Here is a 20007-nt window from a genome sequence, read left to right on the forward strand (position 1 = left end):
AGAGTAAACAGCTCCCATGAGAAGAAGGCTCCTGGTGACAGAATCCATTGTGTTTTAGTTCAAAGAACAGCTGTTGGGGAAAACATTAATAGACGTTGCCATTTTTCCTGTTTTATGAGACTGAAACAGCCTTTTTAAAACATAGATAATTTCTTTGCCCTCTTTTATTCCTCATGCTCAGGAGGCTGGGTTTTTGCAATAATTTCATTCAGTACTTTTGAAGATATTGAAGGAAAACCCTGTAAATGTCAAATGGCCTAAGGTCCTGTTTTTCAAAAGGAATTTCACTTTTGGGTTTTTTTAAACTAGTCCTTTAGTTGTAATCTAGGATATTAAATTGGATGCCTTGCTTTTAGCTGAAACTTTCAAAAACATGTACTTATGCTGCTGTCTCTGATAGAATGACTTATATGAATATAGGCAGAAAAGCAGAATAATAACTTTACATGCAAGATAAAAAGGGTTCTTAAGACTGCAAAACAAAATCTCCACAGCATTACAACTAGAGTTCAAGGTCATAAAAATAACATTTGCAGCAAGAAAAACACTTCTAGAAAAAGTGTAGTATGAAAGACAGGGAGCCATCCACACTGTCTTTAGTTAGCTTGAGAGAATTGCATAACACAGAGTAAAATTCTGTGAGCTCAGAAAGTCCAGTCAGGCTTTCTGGTGGCCTATAGTAGTTGTTTTAATAAGTTCTGTTTCACCAGGTGTGGGAATAAATCTTCCCTTGGAGGCCACATGACTTAGCTAAAGGTCCAGTCTGTGCACTCAAGAAGGAAGAATGACCAAGGAGCATGGGAAAATACTGTTCTTAGAAGGTATCTTCAGAGAGACACTCAGAGCATTTCATTTTAGAGTGATTGAACACTAGAATATACAGAATAGGGGTTTTATGTCATTAAGGCTTAGGCATTTTAACACATGGAACTGAAACTTGCATCCTTTGCCTGAGTTTTGTTTGGTTATATGAACCCAAAACTTGTGAACTGTGTCACAAGAATGTCCCTGGCAGCTCCCTCATGTTTGGGGGCCAGAACCTCCACCCAACTCCAAGAAAGAAAGAAAGGAGCTTCTTCTGATGCTGGATTTGAGCTGTGTTTGGTGCAGGAGAAGAAAGAGTGGAAGTTTGGATTGAATTAGAAAATGAGAGCAGAGCTCCCTACAGAACTGGATTTGCTTTGTGTATGCCAGAGCATGCAGCAGGCAGGGATTCCTCTTCTGACTCCACAGTGACTTCATTCAAGGTGATTTTTATCCTGTAGAGCTCAGGTTTTCCTCAAGGGTGTGGCACTGGCTGTCAGCCTAACCCAGGCTGCTGTTTGGGTATGGCAGAGGGGAGGCAGCAGCCTAGAAAGTGCGGAGGGGATGATTATCTGCTCTTGCTGTTAAGTCAAGGAAGTCCTTCTGCTATGAAGTTTCAAATTCCTCCTCACGCTTCAGATGAAAACCAGCAGCAGTTTGTTCAAACTTGCATATTGTCACCAAACCCATCTTCAGAGCTGCTGGGGTTCCAGCATCCCTTGGAACCCCACAGTTTGTGTTCTGCAGACCCAGGGGAATTCATGTCCTTATGAAGGCCAGAGAACAAGAGGTTCTGAAATGATGGGTGATCAGTTTGAGTCACCTGTTTATGCCATTTTTGTGGTGTTACACATGCCCTGAGGTCACCAACAAAAAGGGTTTCCACTGCCTTTCTTGTGCTATTGACTGATACTTGTGCAGTGACCACTAATATATTTTCTGGGTCAGAAAGGGATGTCTTTGTGTAATGATGGAAACTTGTATTGAGCCAAACAGTGGTCACATTGCTAGTAAAATAGATGTTTAGTGAAGCATGAACAATTTTAATTACTTTCATCTAGCACAGAGAGGGAATTAACTAATTCTATACTATTTTTCCTATGGAAAACACTTACTGTAACATGTGTATATGGATGTGTTATATATGTAACACATCTATATTTCACGTTTATTTATGTGTAGCCCTCTTTGCTAATGCACACAAATAAAAGTTAAAGGATATTTTCTTTCACATCCCAGGTACATAAAAGCACTGATTTATTGACCTGAGCCTGATTTTGGAAACATGCTTCAGATTAAACTAATTATGCTTTCTTCTCTCTGCAAATGTTACAACTACTATTAACCCTGCAGTAAACGGTGATAGAAAAAGGAAAAAGCCAAACCCTCTGGTAGGCATCAGCTGAGGGGTTAATTTGTTGCTCAAGTCCCATTTAATTGTGCTCTGATGTCCCCGTGGTGCCCCCAGAAGGGCTCAGCTCTGGCAGCCTTTGTGCAGCTGCAGTGCTGGGAGCAGCTCTGCCAGGATGGAGAACTCTGGGCAATCAAGGCTTGACCACTATGTCTCCTATGTCCACTGCTACAGTGTAGGTCATTCAGCTATTTTTCTGCATGCTTATTTCCTTTTTAAAGTAGTTCTGTCATTGTATTCTGTTCTCACTAACCTCATTTAAAAAACCTTATTTTTATGTTAAAGTGTCAGTGTATATCTGAGGTTTTTTATTCATTGTAGTTTTCTTTGCTCTAAAATAAGCAGATAGTAAAAACATGTTCTTTACCTATAAATCTAATGGTTTACAGGAATGTTTTTAGCATCATTCCAGGCTTCCAGGATTATGAAGCTCTGAAAGCCTAAGCATTTAGTATTCATGTTTGTACTTTTTTCCAGTTCTAGTGAATTTATATAGCAATATGCATAAATATACATCATTGCTCTAAAGTCTATGAAACACAGTTTGCCAGTGTATTCCAGTTCCTGGTACCACTCTAGGACAGCTCAAAAGAATAAGCACTAGAAATAGTGTAGGTAACAATGATATTATTTAAATAAGGGTAGTGAGCTTGCACTTCTTAAACTAAGCTTAAACTGCATCTATATGTAGGTTAGACCATATCTTAAAATTATTGTGGTCTGAATTTAGGTACAGGGAAAAGGATTTTTTGTAGTTCCACTATTTATAAGCATTTGAGGTTTTTTCTTCTGAAAGTAACGACTGGAGTCTTGCATTAGACACAGATTTCTTAATATAAGACATGTATTTAAAATGGTGTTACTCTTTTATGCATACTGTAGATGTGGGAAGTGGATTTAAAATCTGGCATTTTTTAAAAGCAGTCTTCTCAAAATGTTTACATGTTTAACTTCCAAATGTTTTGATGGTTTGGTGTGAGGTGCCTTTCAAGTCTCTTAAGGCATATCTCTAAATAACCTGTCTAGGGGTAGTTATTGGTCATATGATGTCTTTTCTCACTGAGGATGAGGAACTCCTACATTTCTGTTATTTCTGCTTTTGAAAACACATCTGTGTCATCTCAATGGTGTGTCAGAGACAGGGGCATCAGTCATTGTCTCTTGAGATGGTATTTAGGACCCAGCACTGGTTTATCAGTGCCTTGTGCCATCCAGAAAACATTGCAAGTGCTGTTGTTCCTCCACAGCACAGCTGCACAGAATTATCCTGTTCATCTGCAGTCATTCTGGGCATTTATGGGAAAGCCTAATTAAAGACATGCTTGGGTTTCTCATGTAATTATGTTGTTCAGCACTCTATGTGTCACTGCTTTGCTGAATAACCTTTGGACCGATACTTCTTATCTTTCCCTCACCTACAAGGAGAAAAGATGAAGCAAGGAAGGAAACAAAAATTAAATTTTGAATAAACCATGTGTCTGAACAAGAAACAACTTCTTTTGCAAACTTCTAGTGAAATCTGTAGAGTTAGGGCCATGCTCAAGGACTGTGAGGAAGCAATCCCTCTATAACACTCAAATTTGATTTTTTTAAGAAGTCATTATAACATGATGCTTCAGGAATGTGGCACATCTTGAATCTCTGTATGTAATAAAAGTTTTAGGAAGTTCTGTGTAGGGTAATAACCACTTCCTAAGAACTTTAGCAGTCCTAGTGAAAAAGAAACAAGCACACCTCTAGCAAGGGTAGACAATTTACTATCCAGGCTCTCTTTTTTGAAAGGCCCCATCTGCTCAGCTTTTGTTTTTATCTCTGATTTAAATGTAGCAGTTTTTAAAACCTCACAAATGGAGGACATGGACCGCTGCCATTGCTCTCCTGTGTGTTACATTGTCACCAGGGTTCATGCTGGGTAGACTAAAATGTGAAATATTATGTAGGGAATGTGTATCTGAAGGACACTTCTTCCCTGTAAACCAAAGATGAGGGGTGGGGAAGGTTGGTTTGATATTTTTGTGCACTCTTGTTTTTGAGATTTTTGTTTTGAAGTGCTTGAAGGTAAAGTCAAATGTTTTATCAGTCCATGCTGCCTCAGTCTTTGCAGAAGACATTAAGTGTTCATTAAGTGTTCATTAAGGTTCAAAAAGGGATTTTCCTACTGACATAAAAGTACCAATTCCTGTGGTTTTAGATCAGTTCCACTTTAGCTGACTGATCTAATGAAGAATTGTCCTATCAGTGTGAGATCAGCATGAGCATTTGTATCATGATGTGGTGCTCCCCATAAAATGTTAGATTACTTATGATGCTGTTGGATTGCACCAGGTAAGATGAGACAGAAAGTGGGAGTAGTCATTTTCAGGAGAGAGTTCACAAAACCATTGTAGGTCATTCATTAGAGCAAATAAATTGAGGAATATTTCAATTCTGTAGATTGGTGTTGCTTGAGAGCCTCAGTGCTGGCTGTGAGTGAATAAATGTGCTGGGTTTAGTTTAATAAAGATATACCTTTGCATACGGTGATCCAGGTTTCTTTCTTCCACTGCCGACTGTGTAAATGCAAGAGGTCTGTTACTTGGAAATGAATATTACTGGAGAGAGATGAGATGATAAAGGCTGCCTGCTTTCTCTAGAGAGAGAGGTAATTCACCAAGAAGTAAGCCAGAAGGCAGCTGGAAATGTAATCAAAATTAAATTACCATTCAGTGTGTTGCTGTCAAACACGTGGCTTTTCTCAGCTTCCAGGCATATATTTGTGGGGCTTTGTCACAATTTAGCAGACAGGAGTTTGAGCTAGTAGATTTTGTCAGAGTTAAATTTTATCTGGTGCTGCTCTCTGACAGTGCTGTGTTCACAGAAGGGCTCAGCTCAAAGGCAGCCTGGGATGGCAGAAAACTCAGAGCTTTTGGGCAGTTGTAGAGCAGCACACTCAGCCAGAGTTGGGAGATGGGCTCCTCCAGCATGAATAACTCAGGACAATCAAGACTTTGCTGTGTCTCTTATTAAGTGGATCTCATTATGTGTCTCTTATTATTATGTGTTCAGTGTTGTAGTGTAGGTCTATTCAGGTATTTTTCTGGATGGTAATTACCTCATTTTAGCAGTTTTCAAATTGTATTCTGTTCATACAAAGCTCAGTTTCTTTTTGTGTTCATGTGCCAGTTGAGGTTTTTTGTTCCTTTTAGTTCTCTTTGCTCTAAAGTCAGCAGGTAGTGAGTGTGAAATGCAAGTGGCTCTGGTAGCTAATGGTCAAATAACCAAAATTTAATAAAAGTCCTCTAGCAAATAAATTCTGCATTTGTCTCTGATAAACCAATAGAAGCCTCTGGTTTTCCACTCGAATAGGTGTACCTTAAAGTGTTAATTTTGCTTTCCTTTAGCACCTTGCAAAATGATGACATTAGCAACCTTGCTGAGGTTCTGACTATGCAATTAGCATAAGAAGTGGGAGAAAGCACAATGTATTCATGAAATGAGTATTGTATATTAACTCACTAGTAAATGATTTTTAGAGCCTTGTTCAATTATAGCATAACTCTCAAAGTTCATCCCTGAGGAGGAAAACTGAATTTGCAAATAGATGTAGATAATGTGATTAGTCAGGCACCTTTTTCAGGAAGGGAAATACTGGAGTAAGTGAAACCTGAAGAGGAGCCTGTAGTAAATCTACATCATTAAAGTTCAAAGATTTTTGGTTCATCCCTTTCCAGGTTCTGATTGCCCACACTGCATAAATGCCATTTTTCTCCCCAGAAAAGCGGCTGTTTCTGTTTTGAGCAGTTCTGAGTGTGCTCCTGGGAGGGTGTGAGGAAACAGCTTGAATGTTTGCTATGTTTGGGGTCCTCCAGGGTCTCTGGGCTCATTCTGCAGCTCTGAAACACAAAATTCTCTGCACATCCTCGTGCTACCCCAGGGCAAGTAACATGCAATGTCAGTGTTGTGCTGGAACAGCCCTCACATCTCCTTCAAAAATGCTAAAAAAAAAAAAAATCAGGTTTTTAGATCATAATCAAAAATTCAGCCAAGTGCTGTGCAGGATTTTTAGTAGTGTGTAAGTGTAGTGGTAGTAAAGGGTTAAACACACACATCTTGAATTTTTCTGAACCTGAGGAGATAAAAGAAGTTGCTGGGAAGAACGAGATTGTGGTTCTTGGTTGGGATCACAGCAGGCAGAATTAAATCAGGAGGCATTTTCTCCTTTTGGAAGTAAGGCCTGCACAAAGCACTGAGCTCTTGGGGTGGGGTATGATGTCTCTTTCCTCCCTGATGTGCAGGTTTGTCCTGGACAGTGTCAGCATTTTCCCTTTTCCTAAATGTTGCTTGTGGTAGAAAACTTGAGAGGAATCTGAACTGGTGTACACTGAGTCTCTGCTGCTGTAACTCAATGATTTTCTATCCTAAACTAAAGCTTTAAACCAAATATCTGCAAATCACAGTGCAGTGCAGATGAGCTGGAATTATTTCACTGCTTTCTTTTCCATCTGAGCTCTGCTAAAATTGCTGTTGCTATAGCAAAGATCTCCTTGTGTTTCCTTTGTTGACACAGGCTGCAAACATGTTTTGAACATTAAATATACATCTCATTGAAATGCATTTTATTATAGTTCTTGCTGATTACTTACACTTTTTAATAAGATTAATTTCTCTTCTATAGGGATCCATAAACATCAGTGGTGTTTTAGTCAGAATCTACACTGTGATAATAAAGACATGATCACCCCAGTGCTACCAGGGTGGTACTGGAATATATGAACTTTTCATTAATAATAGTAAAGGAACTTACAGCAGAATACATCCTCTGTGGATGTCAGGATACAAAAACTGTTAATTGTCCTTTAAAATAATTTTACCACCAGTAATTAAAGAGCGAAAAAGAATTTGCATTCCTAATGTATTATGGTGTTGTCATTGATTTAGGCAGGACTAAGGACACTTCATGATATTGGCCCAGAAATACGCCGAGCTATTTCCTGTGACTTGCAAGATGATGAACCAGAGGAAAACAATCCTGAGGAGGAGGAAGATGTTTATAAAGTAATGTCAGAACACAACCATGTGAATTGTTTTTTGTATAATATGAGAGTAAACAATGACCTTGTCCTTCAATATGAAATAAGATAGTAATACTTTTAAACCCCTCAAATCAGAAAATAGAAATATTTTATAAATAAGTATATTTTATGTATAAATCTATAAAAATGGTAGTATCAGGACACTTGCATTTCTTCATAAATTTAGGAAGCAATTCCTGCAGGGTGCTTCTCCTGCCCCTAATTCTTTCTCATTAATTCTTATTTTTTCTTAAGCAAATCCTATCAAAAGGTATGAACCTTGCCATCTCAAATTTTGATAGAGGCAAGGTTGAAACTGGTTTTAACCTCTGCAGTGGTAGATAAGAAGGAGAGAATGAAAGTCTATGCAAGCAAACCACAACAGACACGGAGCTGCTTATTTAAAACTGAATTCATGAGGCTACACAGAAATCAACTAAATAAAATGCCATTTCCAATCCCATGAGGGATATCAATAAGAATCAATCAGAAAAAAAAATAGGTTTGCTCTTTATGCTATTTAGTCCTAAGTGGTGAACATGTAAATTTGGTGTTATAATCAGAGGCAGTCTGCAAACCATTTGTCAGCCAGCAAGAAAACTTATTTTTTCCCAAGCATTTCAGAAGAAGCAGATGTAAAATCATGCTTCTGCAGGAATTATAGCAGAAGCCCCATAGCTTGCTACTGTCCTTTGCAAAAAGGAGGATGTGGCACTGGACGCAGTGCCTCAGCTGCCATCAGTAGATGCATTTCTCTGCCAACCATCATTACCTCCTGTCTTCTCTAGATTGAGCTGCAACTCAGACTGCTGTCATCCAGGACCCACACCTGGCTAGACAGGGAGGCTCCCTAACCTGGGTCAGGTGTCCAAGACAGCTGCATGTCACAGTCATACCTTAGCACCTCATCCTCTCTTTCACCATCCATCACACTCCCAGGGCTGATAAACAGAAACTCTTTCTTGTACCTCTGTGAGAAGAAAGAATGGAAGCACTGGAGCTGAATGTTCCCTCCTGGGATTTGCTTGCAAGCTGTTGCATGGCACTCCATCCTGTCTGAGTGACTCCTGCTGCAAACCCCTGCCCTGGGAGAGCAGCACAGAACTCCACCAAGGCCTTCCCAAAAAAATTAAGCAAACACATCTCTTTCTGAGGAAGCTGGTGCATGTTCATTTATGGGAATTTAGGTTTCTCCTGCATAATAAAATGTGGAGAAAGTTGGATATGTCACTTTTACTTGGGTGGAAAAGAATAATGATCACAGCATACTGTTGATTTGACTCTGAAATACAATATTGTTATCACCACAATCACATCCCTGTCACTTCAGGAGATCCCATCTGAAGCATCATAAAATTAGAAAGAAAAATCACAGGTTACTTGAATTGCTACTTTTCTATGCATGTAGGAGAGAAAAGTAAGTTGTCACTGTCAAGAGTATGTTCTGTTAAGGTATCTGATATAATTTTTTTCTTTCTCTTCCCCTAAAACAGAGGAATGGTGCCCTCTTTGGCAACCATATAAACCACATTAGCAGTGACAGACGAGATTCCTTTCACCAAATCAACACCACACACCGTCCCTTACATGTCCAGCGGCCTTCAATTCCCTCTGCAAGCGATACTGAGAAAACCATGTACCATCAGGCAGGAAACTCTGTGTACCACAACCATCATAACCACAACTCGGTAGGAAAGCACGTTCCAAACTCAACAAATGCCAATCTCAATAATGCCAACGTGTCCAAAGTCCATGGAAAACACCCAAGTTTTGGGAATCGTGAGCACCGATCTGAGAACGGTTACCGCTCACACTCCAGGACTGACCACGAGAAGAGAAGAAGGCCAAGCAGTAGGAGGTAAACTTAAATATGCCTTTGTTTTTAAATAAATTTATTAATACACTATAGGAAACTTAAGCTAAGTGAAATTAATTTGAATCTTCATTTCTGTTGCCTACTGATGTGTAAGCTGTATTTAAAATGTAGCACTGATAAATGGGAAATGCATAAAGCCTTATTGGGGTTTGAAAGTAGCAGTTGTCTTTGAAGTGAAATTATTAGTTACAGCACAGACATTGTAATCAACAAAGAATTTCTCTAAATGACTTGTTCTTAAAATATTTTTCTCATTTTTGTGGCCAACCTGGATAGAACACGCTACTATGAAACATATATTAGGTGAGTTGATATTGTTCTGACATAATTGAAGAGGACAGGGAGGTTTTATTTTTTATTTTTTTTTCCTCTCCTTTCCTGTTTCTTTTCTAAATTAACTGTATAACAATGCATATGCTCAGTAACTTAAGTGACAATTTTTAAGTCTATTTACTTACTGCCTGTTCTGAAAGGACAAACTTTTGGTAAAGTTCAAAATTATTCAAGACCTTTTGAAAGTCCAGGCAGTTTTCAACAGGATAAAGATCACATCTTATTGTAGCCCTTGTTAAAAATTGACTTACCAAGACTGGAAAAACTACTGGTGATAGCTTTGATAAATGTTAATGTGTGCAGTTCCTTTTATAGGGAGCCCAAAAGTCTTTCCTGGCCTTCTGTCTGAATATTTTCTAAACACTTCTTAAAATATAAGATCTATTGTTTTAATTAAAGTGCATTGGTAAATGGATGCTCAGTGGTGGTTTTAATGTCTACATTTGCATACTCATTTCAGATTTCTTTTTGAATACCTCAGTGAGAACTTCTTAATATTTGAGCCATTTGGCAAACTTCAGGCATTGGAGAGATGACAATGTATACAATATAAAATGTCTGGAATGGATTTGATTTCACTGAGCATCCTTTTATCATTTTTCTATTGTACCACAAGGAAATAAAGGAAGGCCATATTTAAGAAACAAATACATAATTCCTGTTCTGAACTGCACGGCTGTAACACCACATCATGAACTAGAGAGTTGTTAATGCTTTTCTTTTTCTTCTCCTCTTTGAAGAACATTAAAAGAATTATAAGAACATTATCAATAATATATAATTGGTATAAATAGAATTATAAAAATTCCTGTTTGGTTGCTGCTTCCAGGTCTGACACTGGTGATGGACGCCGACCGACCATTCGCCGGGAAGAACACGAAGTGCAAGATTACTGCAATGATGATCATTATCTGGCAGAGCAGGAGTATTACAGTGGAGAAGAATATTATGAAGATGACAGTATGTTGTCAGGAAACAGGTGAGGATGTTTGTTAAATAAAAATATATGTTAAATAAAATAGCGTGCAAAAATATTTTCGTATTTTAGATACATAGATATAAAGGCTTCACTAAGCACACTCACACTGCAAATTCTCTAATGAAATTAATACTCCACAACTGATGAAATGGGAAATCATGAGTAGGAAAGGAGAGTATTCCAAAGAGGGAATGTTTCCTTTCTACTGACTACATTCAGTAACATCTCAAAAAAAATCTTCACTTCTGTCCATTTTTTAAAAATATTCAAGTCCAGCCCAGAAGTAGAGGAATTTATTGCCATTTTATCTTAGATCCATAAGTGGATATGTTAGAGTGCCAGACATGCTGAATTCTCCTCCTCCTTCTCTTGCTGTATGGGCTACATTCACCAGCTGAATTCTGGCAAGATTGGCACCCTAATCTGCATCCCATTGATTTGCATGAAAGCTAAATTTTCTCAGTTCACTATTTTTTTTGGTATGATAGTGAGCATCAAGTAACACCCTTTCAAGATGTGATTTTAAACATGAGAATATCCAGAATGTAAGAGGCTTAAATCCGTTCTGAGCTTCTGTGCTCTGCACCTTACCCAGGGCTCTCAAGAGAACATGGCAGGAGTAGAAGAGAGTATTTATTTTGGTTTTTTAAGCAGTTTGTGACTGAGATCTTACATTTTTGCCTGTGCTGGTAAGAATAAATTCATTGAAAATACAATATGATTAAAAATTTAACCTGAGAATTGACCTGAGTAGAGAAGTATATGCCCTCTCAAAATCCTACAGAAACTGAATTTTAAATCTGAGTTGTGCAATTACAGAATGCAGTGTTTAATTCTATGCTGGAGAAAAAGTAGACTTGAAAATCTTTTAGAAGGAAACAAATTTTTTAACTACCTACAAAAACTCACTGAAAGAATTTTTTCTTTATTTTTTTTTAATGCAGGCATAGATATGATTATCACTGTAGATATCACTGCCATGAATCAGATTTTGAGAGACCAAAAGGTTACCATCACCCACATGGTTTTTTTGAGGAAGATGATTCACAGATCTGTTATGATACAAAAAGATCTCCTAGGAGACGGCTGCTACCTCCAACACCACCACGTAAGTACATTAAGGACAATTGGTTTGCAAATCTGAAATAATTCAAGTGCATTCAGACAGATTCCAGTTTAAAAAAGATTTTTTATAAAACTTGGATTTTAAGCATCTTATTTCAGATTGACATTGGTACTTTATTCTGCTGTCTCAGGAATGATGCTTAAAATTCTGTGTTTCTTCTGAGGAGAAGATGTTTCAATTTATAGGTAGAATTAGCATTGTCAACATGTTTTTTCCTGATTCTTTAATTTTCATTTCTTCTCTTCCTTATATCTATCCCTTGGTTTTTCCTTATCTCAAGAACAATATTGCTTTAGATGCATTTCTACAAGATGTCATGGTTCTTATCTTGCAATCCTGTCTTTGTATGTTCCAGGCCATACTGCAGAGATTAGCAATGTTAATCCTCTGGTGAAACTAGGCACAGACTCAAAATTCTTGGGTTTGGTCTTTGACCTCTGAGTGCAAAAGCAACCTCTTTTTAAGGCTTTTTCTTGTCTCAGAGATTCTCAAGTGTATTGAGATAATTTTTATATCTGAGGTCCAGTCTCAGACTGTTTAAAGCTACAGAAAGCTGTGGTAAAAGGCAGCAGCAAAATATATTTTTCTATAATAAAGGTAGCATCCTCCAGCAATACTGCCAGTACTGGATCTACACTTTAGGCACTCATCTCCTTATAAGACTGGCAATGCTCTCTGCTTTTTGGCTTTCTGCCCTTAGGGGCTACAGGGGCAGAATCTTGCACCACAGAGAGTAAATAACTCAGCTGAACAGTAGTGAAGGGTACAGAAAGCTGCAGTCTGTCTTTCAGTACTAGAAGGGAAACACAATCAGATGAAGGAGAGACTTGAAAGGAGACCCCTGTACATCTTTCTACAAGCCTCTCTGATAACAGAGGAATTTTAAGCCAAAGAAATAGATAGATGCTTTGTATATCCATTCCACAGATTGCAGGAAAAAAAATTTCATATAAAAATTGTCCTGGGTCTGCCCATGAAAATGTTTTGAGTGGAGGGTTAAAGGTTTCCTCTAATTGCAGTCTTGGAGATAAAGTTTTAATGACAGTGTTTGGCAGTCATTTATTTAGAGGAAGTTATGCTTTTTATCTCATCTACAGGAAACTAGATAAAGGTACTAGATAAGATTATTTGATATCCTAGGATAAGAGGACATAGTTCTGATCGAAGTTGCATAAGGGTAATTTAGGAAGTCCTTGACTTTTACCAATGTAATGTCATAAGAGCAATCAGTGTTAGACCTCCTGTCATAACCATCTATTTTATATTCAGGAAAAGAGTTGAGAGATTTTAGCAGCTCAGTATCTGAGCAAATTTTAAAAGAATCTCAAATCTACTATTGGTAACTAGTGTATGGGCTGTTTGGCCTGGAGAGGAAGCCTTGATTGTCTCACATTAATAAAGAAAAAAGAAAAAAGGGAAAAAAAAAGACCATGCAACATTGCACTCAACAGTTCCTGCTAGCATCTGAATCAGTCAAAGTGAACATAACATCCAGTGCCTTAGCTGAGTACTGCAGTCAGTAAATTGAGCTCTGTGCAAGCTTTCTGGGTGCTTCTATGCCAAACTCATCTCCACAGTATTGGAGCAGTTTCCAGAAGTGTGCTGAGGAACAACTGAGATTTTCTTTCAGCCTCTTCTCTGCAGGGAAGCATGTGCAATGAAGTGCCTTGTGTTGGATGAAGGGACTTTTTGGGTTGCTTATACATTTTGGTATTGGGACATTTAGCATATTAGGATCAGGAGCTAAGGCTGACATCCCTCTGTTTGGATTTGCCATAGAGACAAGGGAGAGGGACAATGTTTGCTTTAGTTGGACACAATGACCTCGTGGAGGTGCCTGTTTTAGTTCAGTGGCTCTTTGTTAGTATCCAGCATGAAGTGTCTGCTGATAACTGTGGGGTGCCATAACTCCATGGCACTTAACTTGGTACAGCCAGGTTCTCTCCAGTGTCCCACTCCAGTGCTTACAGCTGTGAGGGTGGATCTGGATTCCAGGTGTAGTTTAGCATTGAAGCTGGCGCAGAGGAATGATACCCACATGCTTCCCATCATTCTGCAGGCTTTCAACAAGATCAGCTGAAACATCTCCCCATCAGCCAAACATCTTAATTCAGTTCAGATTTCCACTTTTTCTTTTCTACCATGAATGTGCACATAACAGCAGAGACCATGGATGATCGCTGTCCTAAGCAACAGAATAAACATCAGGAATTGACAACCTGAGTTGACTTGGATATGGTTTTACATATTGCATATTGCTTCCAAGGAACTACAAATTTCATATTTCCTTTGGGAAATCTGGTTTATTAGAATTGAGAACTTGAAGCCATGGGGAGGAAAGAAGAAAGTCACAACAGATTATGGCAGAATTCTGCAGTTGAGAGTCTGAGCCAGTCAGCTGCATCAGAGAAGCTTGTTTTCTGAAACAGCTGCTTCCAATTCTATCATGTTAGTTTGCTTCTATGATTTTTACCTTGGACTGCTTTTGCTTATGTGATTAATCTGTCCTTTATCTTATAACCTGCCACTTGCTTCTATTAGCACAACTTCTTTCTTACTAGAGGATCTGTTTAAATTTGTATCATAGCTCACTCATCCTGAAATTCTGGAAATAATAGACTTTGAAGAAAAATACTTTGTTTTTCTGATGAATTATGATTTTCCTGTAGCACACAGACGATCTTCCTTTAACTTCGAATGCCTCCGCCGACAAAGTAGCCAAGACGACATCCCGCTCTCTCCTAATTTTCACCATCGCACGGCTTTGCCACTTCACTTAATGCAACAGCAGGTAAACTCAAACTCCCTTAACCAACAGTGGATCCATCTTTCCAGCCTCTACATTGCACTCCTGACTTTCACTGTTTGAAGCAGCACTGGTGTATTCGTTGCTAGACCCAAGGCTTCTCAAACATTGACCTTGTACGAAGCACAGAATGGGTAGCCTGCCCCTTGGACTCTGAGTGCCCACAAAGAGTCACCATGCCCTAAATTTTGACCAGATTGCATAATACAGCAGCTGCCTATTAATGTTTGCCTATCTCAACTCCATTTGTGATAATTTGCAAGTACAACTCAGACACTTTCTGAGGCTCAGTGCCCAGCTTGGAAAATGCTGACAGCTTCTTATCCTGTCCTGGACAGAAGGAATGTTTCTATATTTTGTTTTCTTTCATATATTGATATTTATTTATTTATTTATATATGTTTATTTAATATATTAATATATTCATAAAGATTTTGTGATATGAGTAAAATGGAAAAAATACCATTTTGTTGCTTCAATTTACCAATTTCAGTCCTGTTCCTCTATTACACATCAGAAGATAACTTTGCATAGCTGCTGCCTGAGAAATTGGTTTGAGCTAACTGCTGAAGTGAGAAATGAGTATGACTGAGCATTTGAAATCACTAACATCTAAAATGCTTCCCTTTGCCAGGTGATGGCTGTGGCGGGTCTGGATTCCAGCAAAGCTCATAAACACTCACCGAGTCGCTCAACGCGCTCCTGGGCCACCCCACCCGCCACCCCTCCCAACAGGGAGCGTTCCCCCTATTACACCCCTCTGATCCAGGTGGACAGGGCTGACTCCACAGAGCACATGAACGGCAGCCTGCCCTCCCTGCACAGGAGCTCCTGGTACACGGATGACCCCGACATCTCCTACAGGACGTTCACCCCAGCCAGCCTGACTGTGCCCAACGACCTGCGGCACAAACACAGCGACAAGCAGAGGAGCGCCGACAGCCTGGTGGAGGCGGTGAGTGCTGCACGGCCTCTGAGGGAGCCAAGAGTGCTCCTCTGGGAGGTTTGGGGTTAACTCTTCAAAGCACAGAATAAAGTGTGATGCCTCAGGTTTTAGCTTTTGTATTTTTTAGATTCTGTGCTGATTTAGTGTGTGGCTCTGAGCTTCATATTAGGAGACAGTCTCTTCACAGAGTAGGGAAACAAAACAATTCCCTCTCTAGCTTGGCGCCAAGGACAACTGGCCAATATCTCAGGCCCAAGAGCATAAACAATGTGGACTGAAGAGAGAAAAACAAGAAGGATGGGTCTTCATAAGCTAAATCTATAACTGGACAATTAACTTCAATATGCAAATGGACAAAAAAAAGTGAGAGACCTTATGACCAGTCGTCCATTTTGGGTTCATCTTGGGTGTAGCCCTGGCTGAGCTCTGGTGTTACCCAAGGTGGATCCATTGCAGCCTTCTAATAATCACCTACTTTATTCTTTAGCTCCATCTGGTCTCTGTTCTAGGTCAGCCTTCACAAGGCATCAAGTTCGCATCAACGCTCTGAAAATGGATTTTTAGTTTTATAGCCACAAACTGGTTTTAGGTAAAGAGGGGAATTTATTCATAACTGTCATGTAGTTAAGGATTTCTACTGACTCCAGATCATCACATTAGCGAGAGATTAATCAGAGAACGAAAGATACTTTAGAATTTTGAAGTTTAAGTTTTTTTAGATGAGCATCAGTTCTGAAGTATTCTTACATGATGGCAATAAGGAAGAGATGATACATATGCCTGTTCTCTCTGTTGTTTCTATAGAAATAAATCCCCATTTTTTCAGTTATCTGAATAAAATATCAAAACCTCCATGAATCAGTGTATTAAATGCAGAGAGAAGAATAACAACTGCAAGGATTGATTTGTAGGTGTACTAAAGAATGCTAAGAATTCCCTTTTATATTAAAAAAGATTTGAAGATAAAGTGTGTACAGCATTTCTTAATCATAGTTAATGTTGTAGCTTCTATCCATCCCTTCCTTTCCATTGCCGTGAGCTATACAACACATTTTGTTATGTTTTTGCAAATGGGAATTCAACATCTTTTTTCCATGTACTCTAAAGTACCGAGAACATATAAAATTCTGTATTTTTCTAACTGCACCATCTGAGGTGTATTAACTCTTGTCTTTATTGTATCAGCCTGATGACTGATGTTCAGCAAAGACTACTGCCAGATCTCTAAGGAGAAGTGCCAGATGTACAGCAGCACCATTTACATTATTGCACATCATGGTGCTCTTTGGAGACTTTTCATTGTTGATTTAATTGTTATTTACCTGTACAGTTTGGCTGTGGGTTGCTCCAGTGATTCAGCATGGGGTTTCTAGTGCTTTTATCAGTGAGCAATGCTATGATCTGTCTGTTGTTCTGTAATTCCACTGAAATTCTCACTCTCTCCCCTCCCTCTGCCAGGTACTTATATCTGAAGGCCTAGGAAGGTATGCAAAGGACCCTAAATTTGTTTCGGCTACAAAACACGAGATTGCTGATGCGTGTGACATGACTATTGATGAGATGGAGAGTGCAGCAAGTAACCTTCTCAATGGGAATATCAGCAATGGGACCAACGGGGATATGTTTCCAATTTTGAGCAGACAGGATTATGAACTTCAAGATTTTGGTCCTGGCTACAGTGACGAAGAGCCGGAAACGGGACGATACGAAGAAGACTTAGCTGATGAAATGATATGCATTACAAGCTTATAGTATTTAGCGAGGAAAATGTTCTAATAACAGAAAAAGTGCCTCATAGTTTCAAGATGCTAGGCACTAGCTGGAGTGAATAACCAATCCAAGTTTTGTATGAGTGATGTCGCACCTCAAGGAAGCCATAACTAATAAATTTATTATCTCCACGTTGCCGAAATGTGAACAGAGCTGCAGTAGGTCAAGTCTCCTCCCACGGAATCTTCAGTTCCTCTGTAGGAATGAGGTTCTTTTGAAACCAAGCAGATTGTGACAATCAGTTTTTTGAGGGCTAGAGCAGGATTCTGAGGTGTAATATCTTGCCTGTCTTTCAACCTTGTGCTGCTGTCCTTCCTAGTAGAGCAGGATTTTGTCAGTGACAATGTCTCTATGGGTCTGGCACAGGATTGTGTGGGAAACAGCAACATGAGATGAGTGATGACAACCAGTAATGTCATTACCTCAGTGCTCAAACCATATCAGCTACCCATTGCATATCCATTCTAACATTGTTTCCAAACTTGCCTCCTGATTTCTTTTCTTAATGTTCTTCTAAAATACAATTTGTCATGCTCTACCTGTTAGAGATTGTTGGAAAAAGAAGTTATATAAAGAATAATCCGTCATATGTAACATCAGTTTACATAGGAAAATATCATTCAGATGGTCTGTTTTCTGACTATCATGTTAAGGGCAAAATATACTGGAATAATTGCATTCTTACTAATGCACTTGCAACCAGGTTATAGTAGAATTAGATAAGATAGTTTGCTAAAAATTATATAGTAGAAAATATTGTAAATTAATTGTAATATACAATGATTTGTATTTGTAAAGAGATGTTCTATATTTTGTAATTATTGTACCGTAATTGAACTGCAGCAATATTTATGGACCCTAATTATTGTAACTCTCCACAGAATTCTAGATGGAAGTATTTTTACTTGGAATATATAGATCTATAGCATAAATATTTAAATAGAGCCACCTCTCAGTGTAAATCTCTTTTTGGGATAAAGTGTCAAGTGTGAACTTGGCAACAGATCAGATTTTTTTAAAATAATTGAGTCAAAAGAATCTCTCTGCAAAAGGGATGTACCATTGACTACTCAGTCTTATACTTGGAAAGGTTAAAAACTTAAAGTAATTTCCCTTTTTTTTTTGACTGAAAAGTAAGCTCTAATTTTATTTTTGTAACAATCTCATGCAAAAACCCCAAAACCTTGGCAAGTTCATGCCAGGGTGTTCCTGGTCATAGGAAAATTTTGACAAAGTGTAATACCTACATACCCTAAATTGACACAGAAAATATCCAAGGAAGAAAATATTTCACAGGTAAATGAAAATGCTTCACTTCAGTACTACCTTCTCTGCTTGAAAAGAGATGTGATAGTATGATTCTACACAGAACCAAAAACCTTGATATAAAAACTATTTTATTGCCTCTTCCTTTCTGTTGTTCTATGTGTACTATTTCAAAGATTTATTTTTATGCAATCAAGAGAGGGCTTCAATATTGTTCACAATGCAGTAAAACCCTGAAATGTCTTTGAGGCTGAAATGACCTTGGAGGATAATTAAAACACCCTGAAAGCTACTGTCTATTTTGTTAGCACTGGATAACAATGACTTGTTCTAACAAGTTACCTTATCAGGTTTTACCTGTAGTTCCTATGCTAGATAGCAATCCAGTTCACATTTTTACAAATGTGATGTTTAAAACATGTCAATAAACATTTTGTACATAATGACAGTTTCCTATGAATAGCTTACAGACTTCCTCTGAAATCGTTCTTATTTCAAATGCCAGGATAAGAACTTAAAGGTTTGTAAATTATTTCTTGACCTACATCATTTTGTATTAAAACAAATGCAAAATGTTCTTCAAAATAAAACTGTGTAATAATTTTATTATACCTGGGAGTCCTTTTACTAATATTTTTTCACCAAGAAGTTCCAAAGGTTAAATTCAATTTGCAATGTTATAAGAATGGGAGGGAATGTGTGGAATAGGGTATCAGTCTGCAGTGTCACATCATGCAAGTCTTTTATGAATGGTTGCTGTTAACCACAAAGAAATAAAACAAACAGAGTATTCATGTGCAAAAGGGATTACTACTTCTCCAGAGACAGACCTATGGAAATGATTAGGAAAATTTGACTAAAATACCCCAAAACATCTAAATAAATTTTCCATGCTGTCTTGGGAAGCTCTTGGGTAGGTTGCCCAGCAATACTCACTTTGTTACACTTTCCCAGCTCACAGAAACAAAATCTGGGAGGCCAAAATGGAGCTATCCCTGTGAAGTAACAATGAGTAGATTTCAAAGTTCTACCTATTGTGGTAAAGCCATTTCTGATAATCACCTTCAAGGCAACTGACATTAAACTTTTTTTAAAAAGGAGGAAAACAATCTCAGAATTGTATTTTGTCCATACATGGACAAGTAATCAATATATGCATAATTATGTGGTAATTGTCGCCCTTAGAATACTACCAATCATAGTAATTAGTACTAAAATCCTAGAAGTTCTCTCAACAATTAAATCATTATTTATGAGACTCCAAATTTGTTTATATATGTATTTAATGAGAGAAAATACTAGTAAAGAATTAAACACTGGTAAGTATTCTACAGTGAAGCAAATTCACTGAAAAAATGAATCTATAACATATATTCGTATTTGAACAGTGTCTTTTTTTGGAGCTTGGCTGACAGAAGAATTGAGACTAAAAATTGTAATAATGTAATAATATATGCTTGTGTTCTCCCTCTTCATTTTAACTATCATATAAAAAGTATTTAATTACTTTTATTATTATTTAATGATGTATGATATATCTATATTTTCTATAATTTAATATATTTATGCTTTTGTTACTCCTCAAAATCCATTTATACATTTATTTTGTAGAAAATGCATATTCCAAGCCCACTTTTCC

The 20007-nt window shown here is 38.0% G+C and overlaps 1 protein-coding gene across 1 annotated transcript in view; it reads left to right on the forward strand.

The window, feature by feature from the left end:
• CACNA1D (calcium voltage-gated channel subunit alpha1 D) overlaps positions 1-18979 on the forward strand; it is a 169808-nt gene extending 150829 nt beyond the window's left edge. Inside the window, 8 exon segments of the mRNA XM_031058244.1 lie at positions 7133-7249; positions 8760-9124; positions 9419-9445; positions 10305-10454; positions 11399-11562; positions 14250-14371; positions 15021-15341; positions 16791-18979. Of these exon segments, the coding sequence (XP_030914104.1) occupies positions 7133-7249; positions 8760-9124; positions 9419-9445; positions 10305-10454; positions 11399-11562; positions 14250-14371; positions 15021-15341; positions 16791-17084 (1560 nt within the window). The 3' untranslated portion in view covers positions 17085-18979.
• Positions 18980-20007: the final 1028 nt, after the last annotated feature.

Source organism: Geospiza fortis, unplaced genomic scaffold (genome assembly GCF_000277835.1).
Source record: "Geospiza fortis unplaced genomic scaffold, GeoFor_1.0 scaffold78, whole genome shotgun sequence".
Lineage (NCBI taxonomy): Eukaryota > Metazoa > Chordata > Aves > Passeriformes > Thraupidae > Geospiza > Geospiza fortis.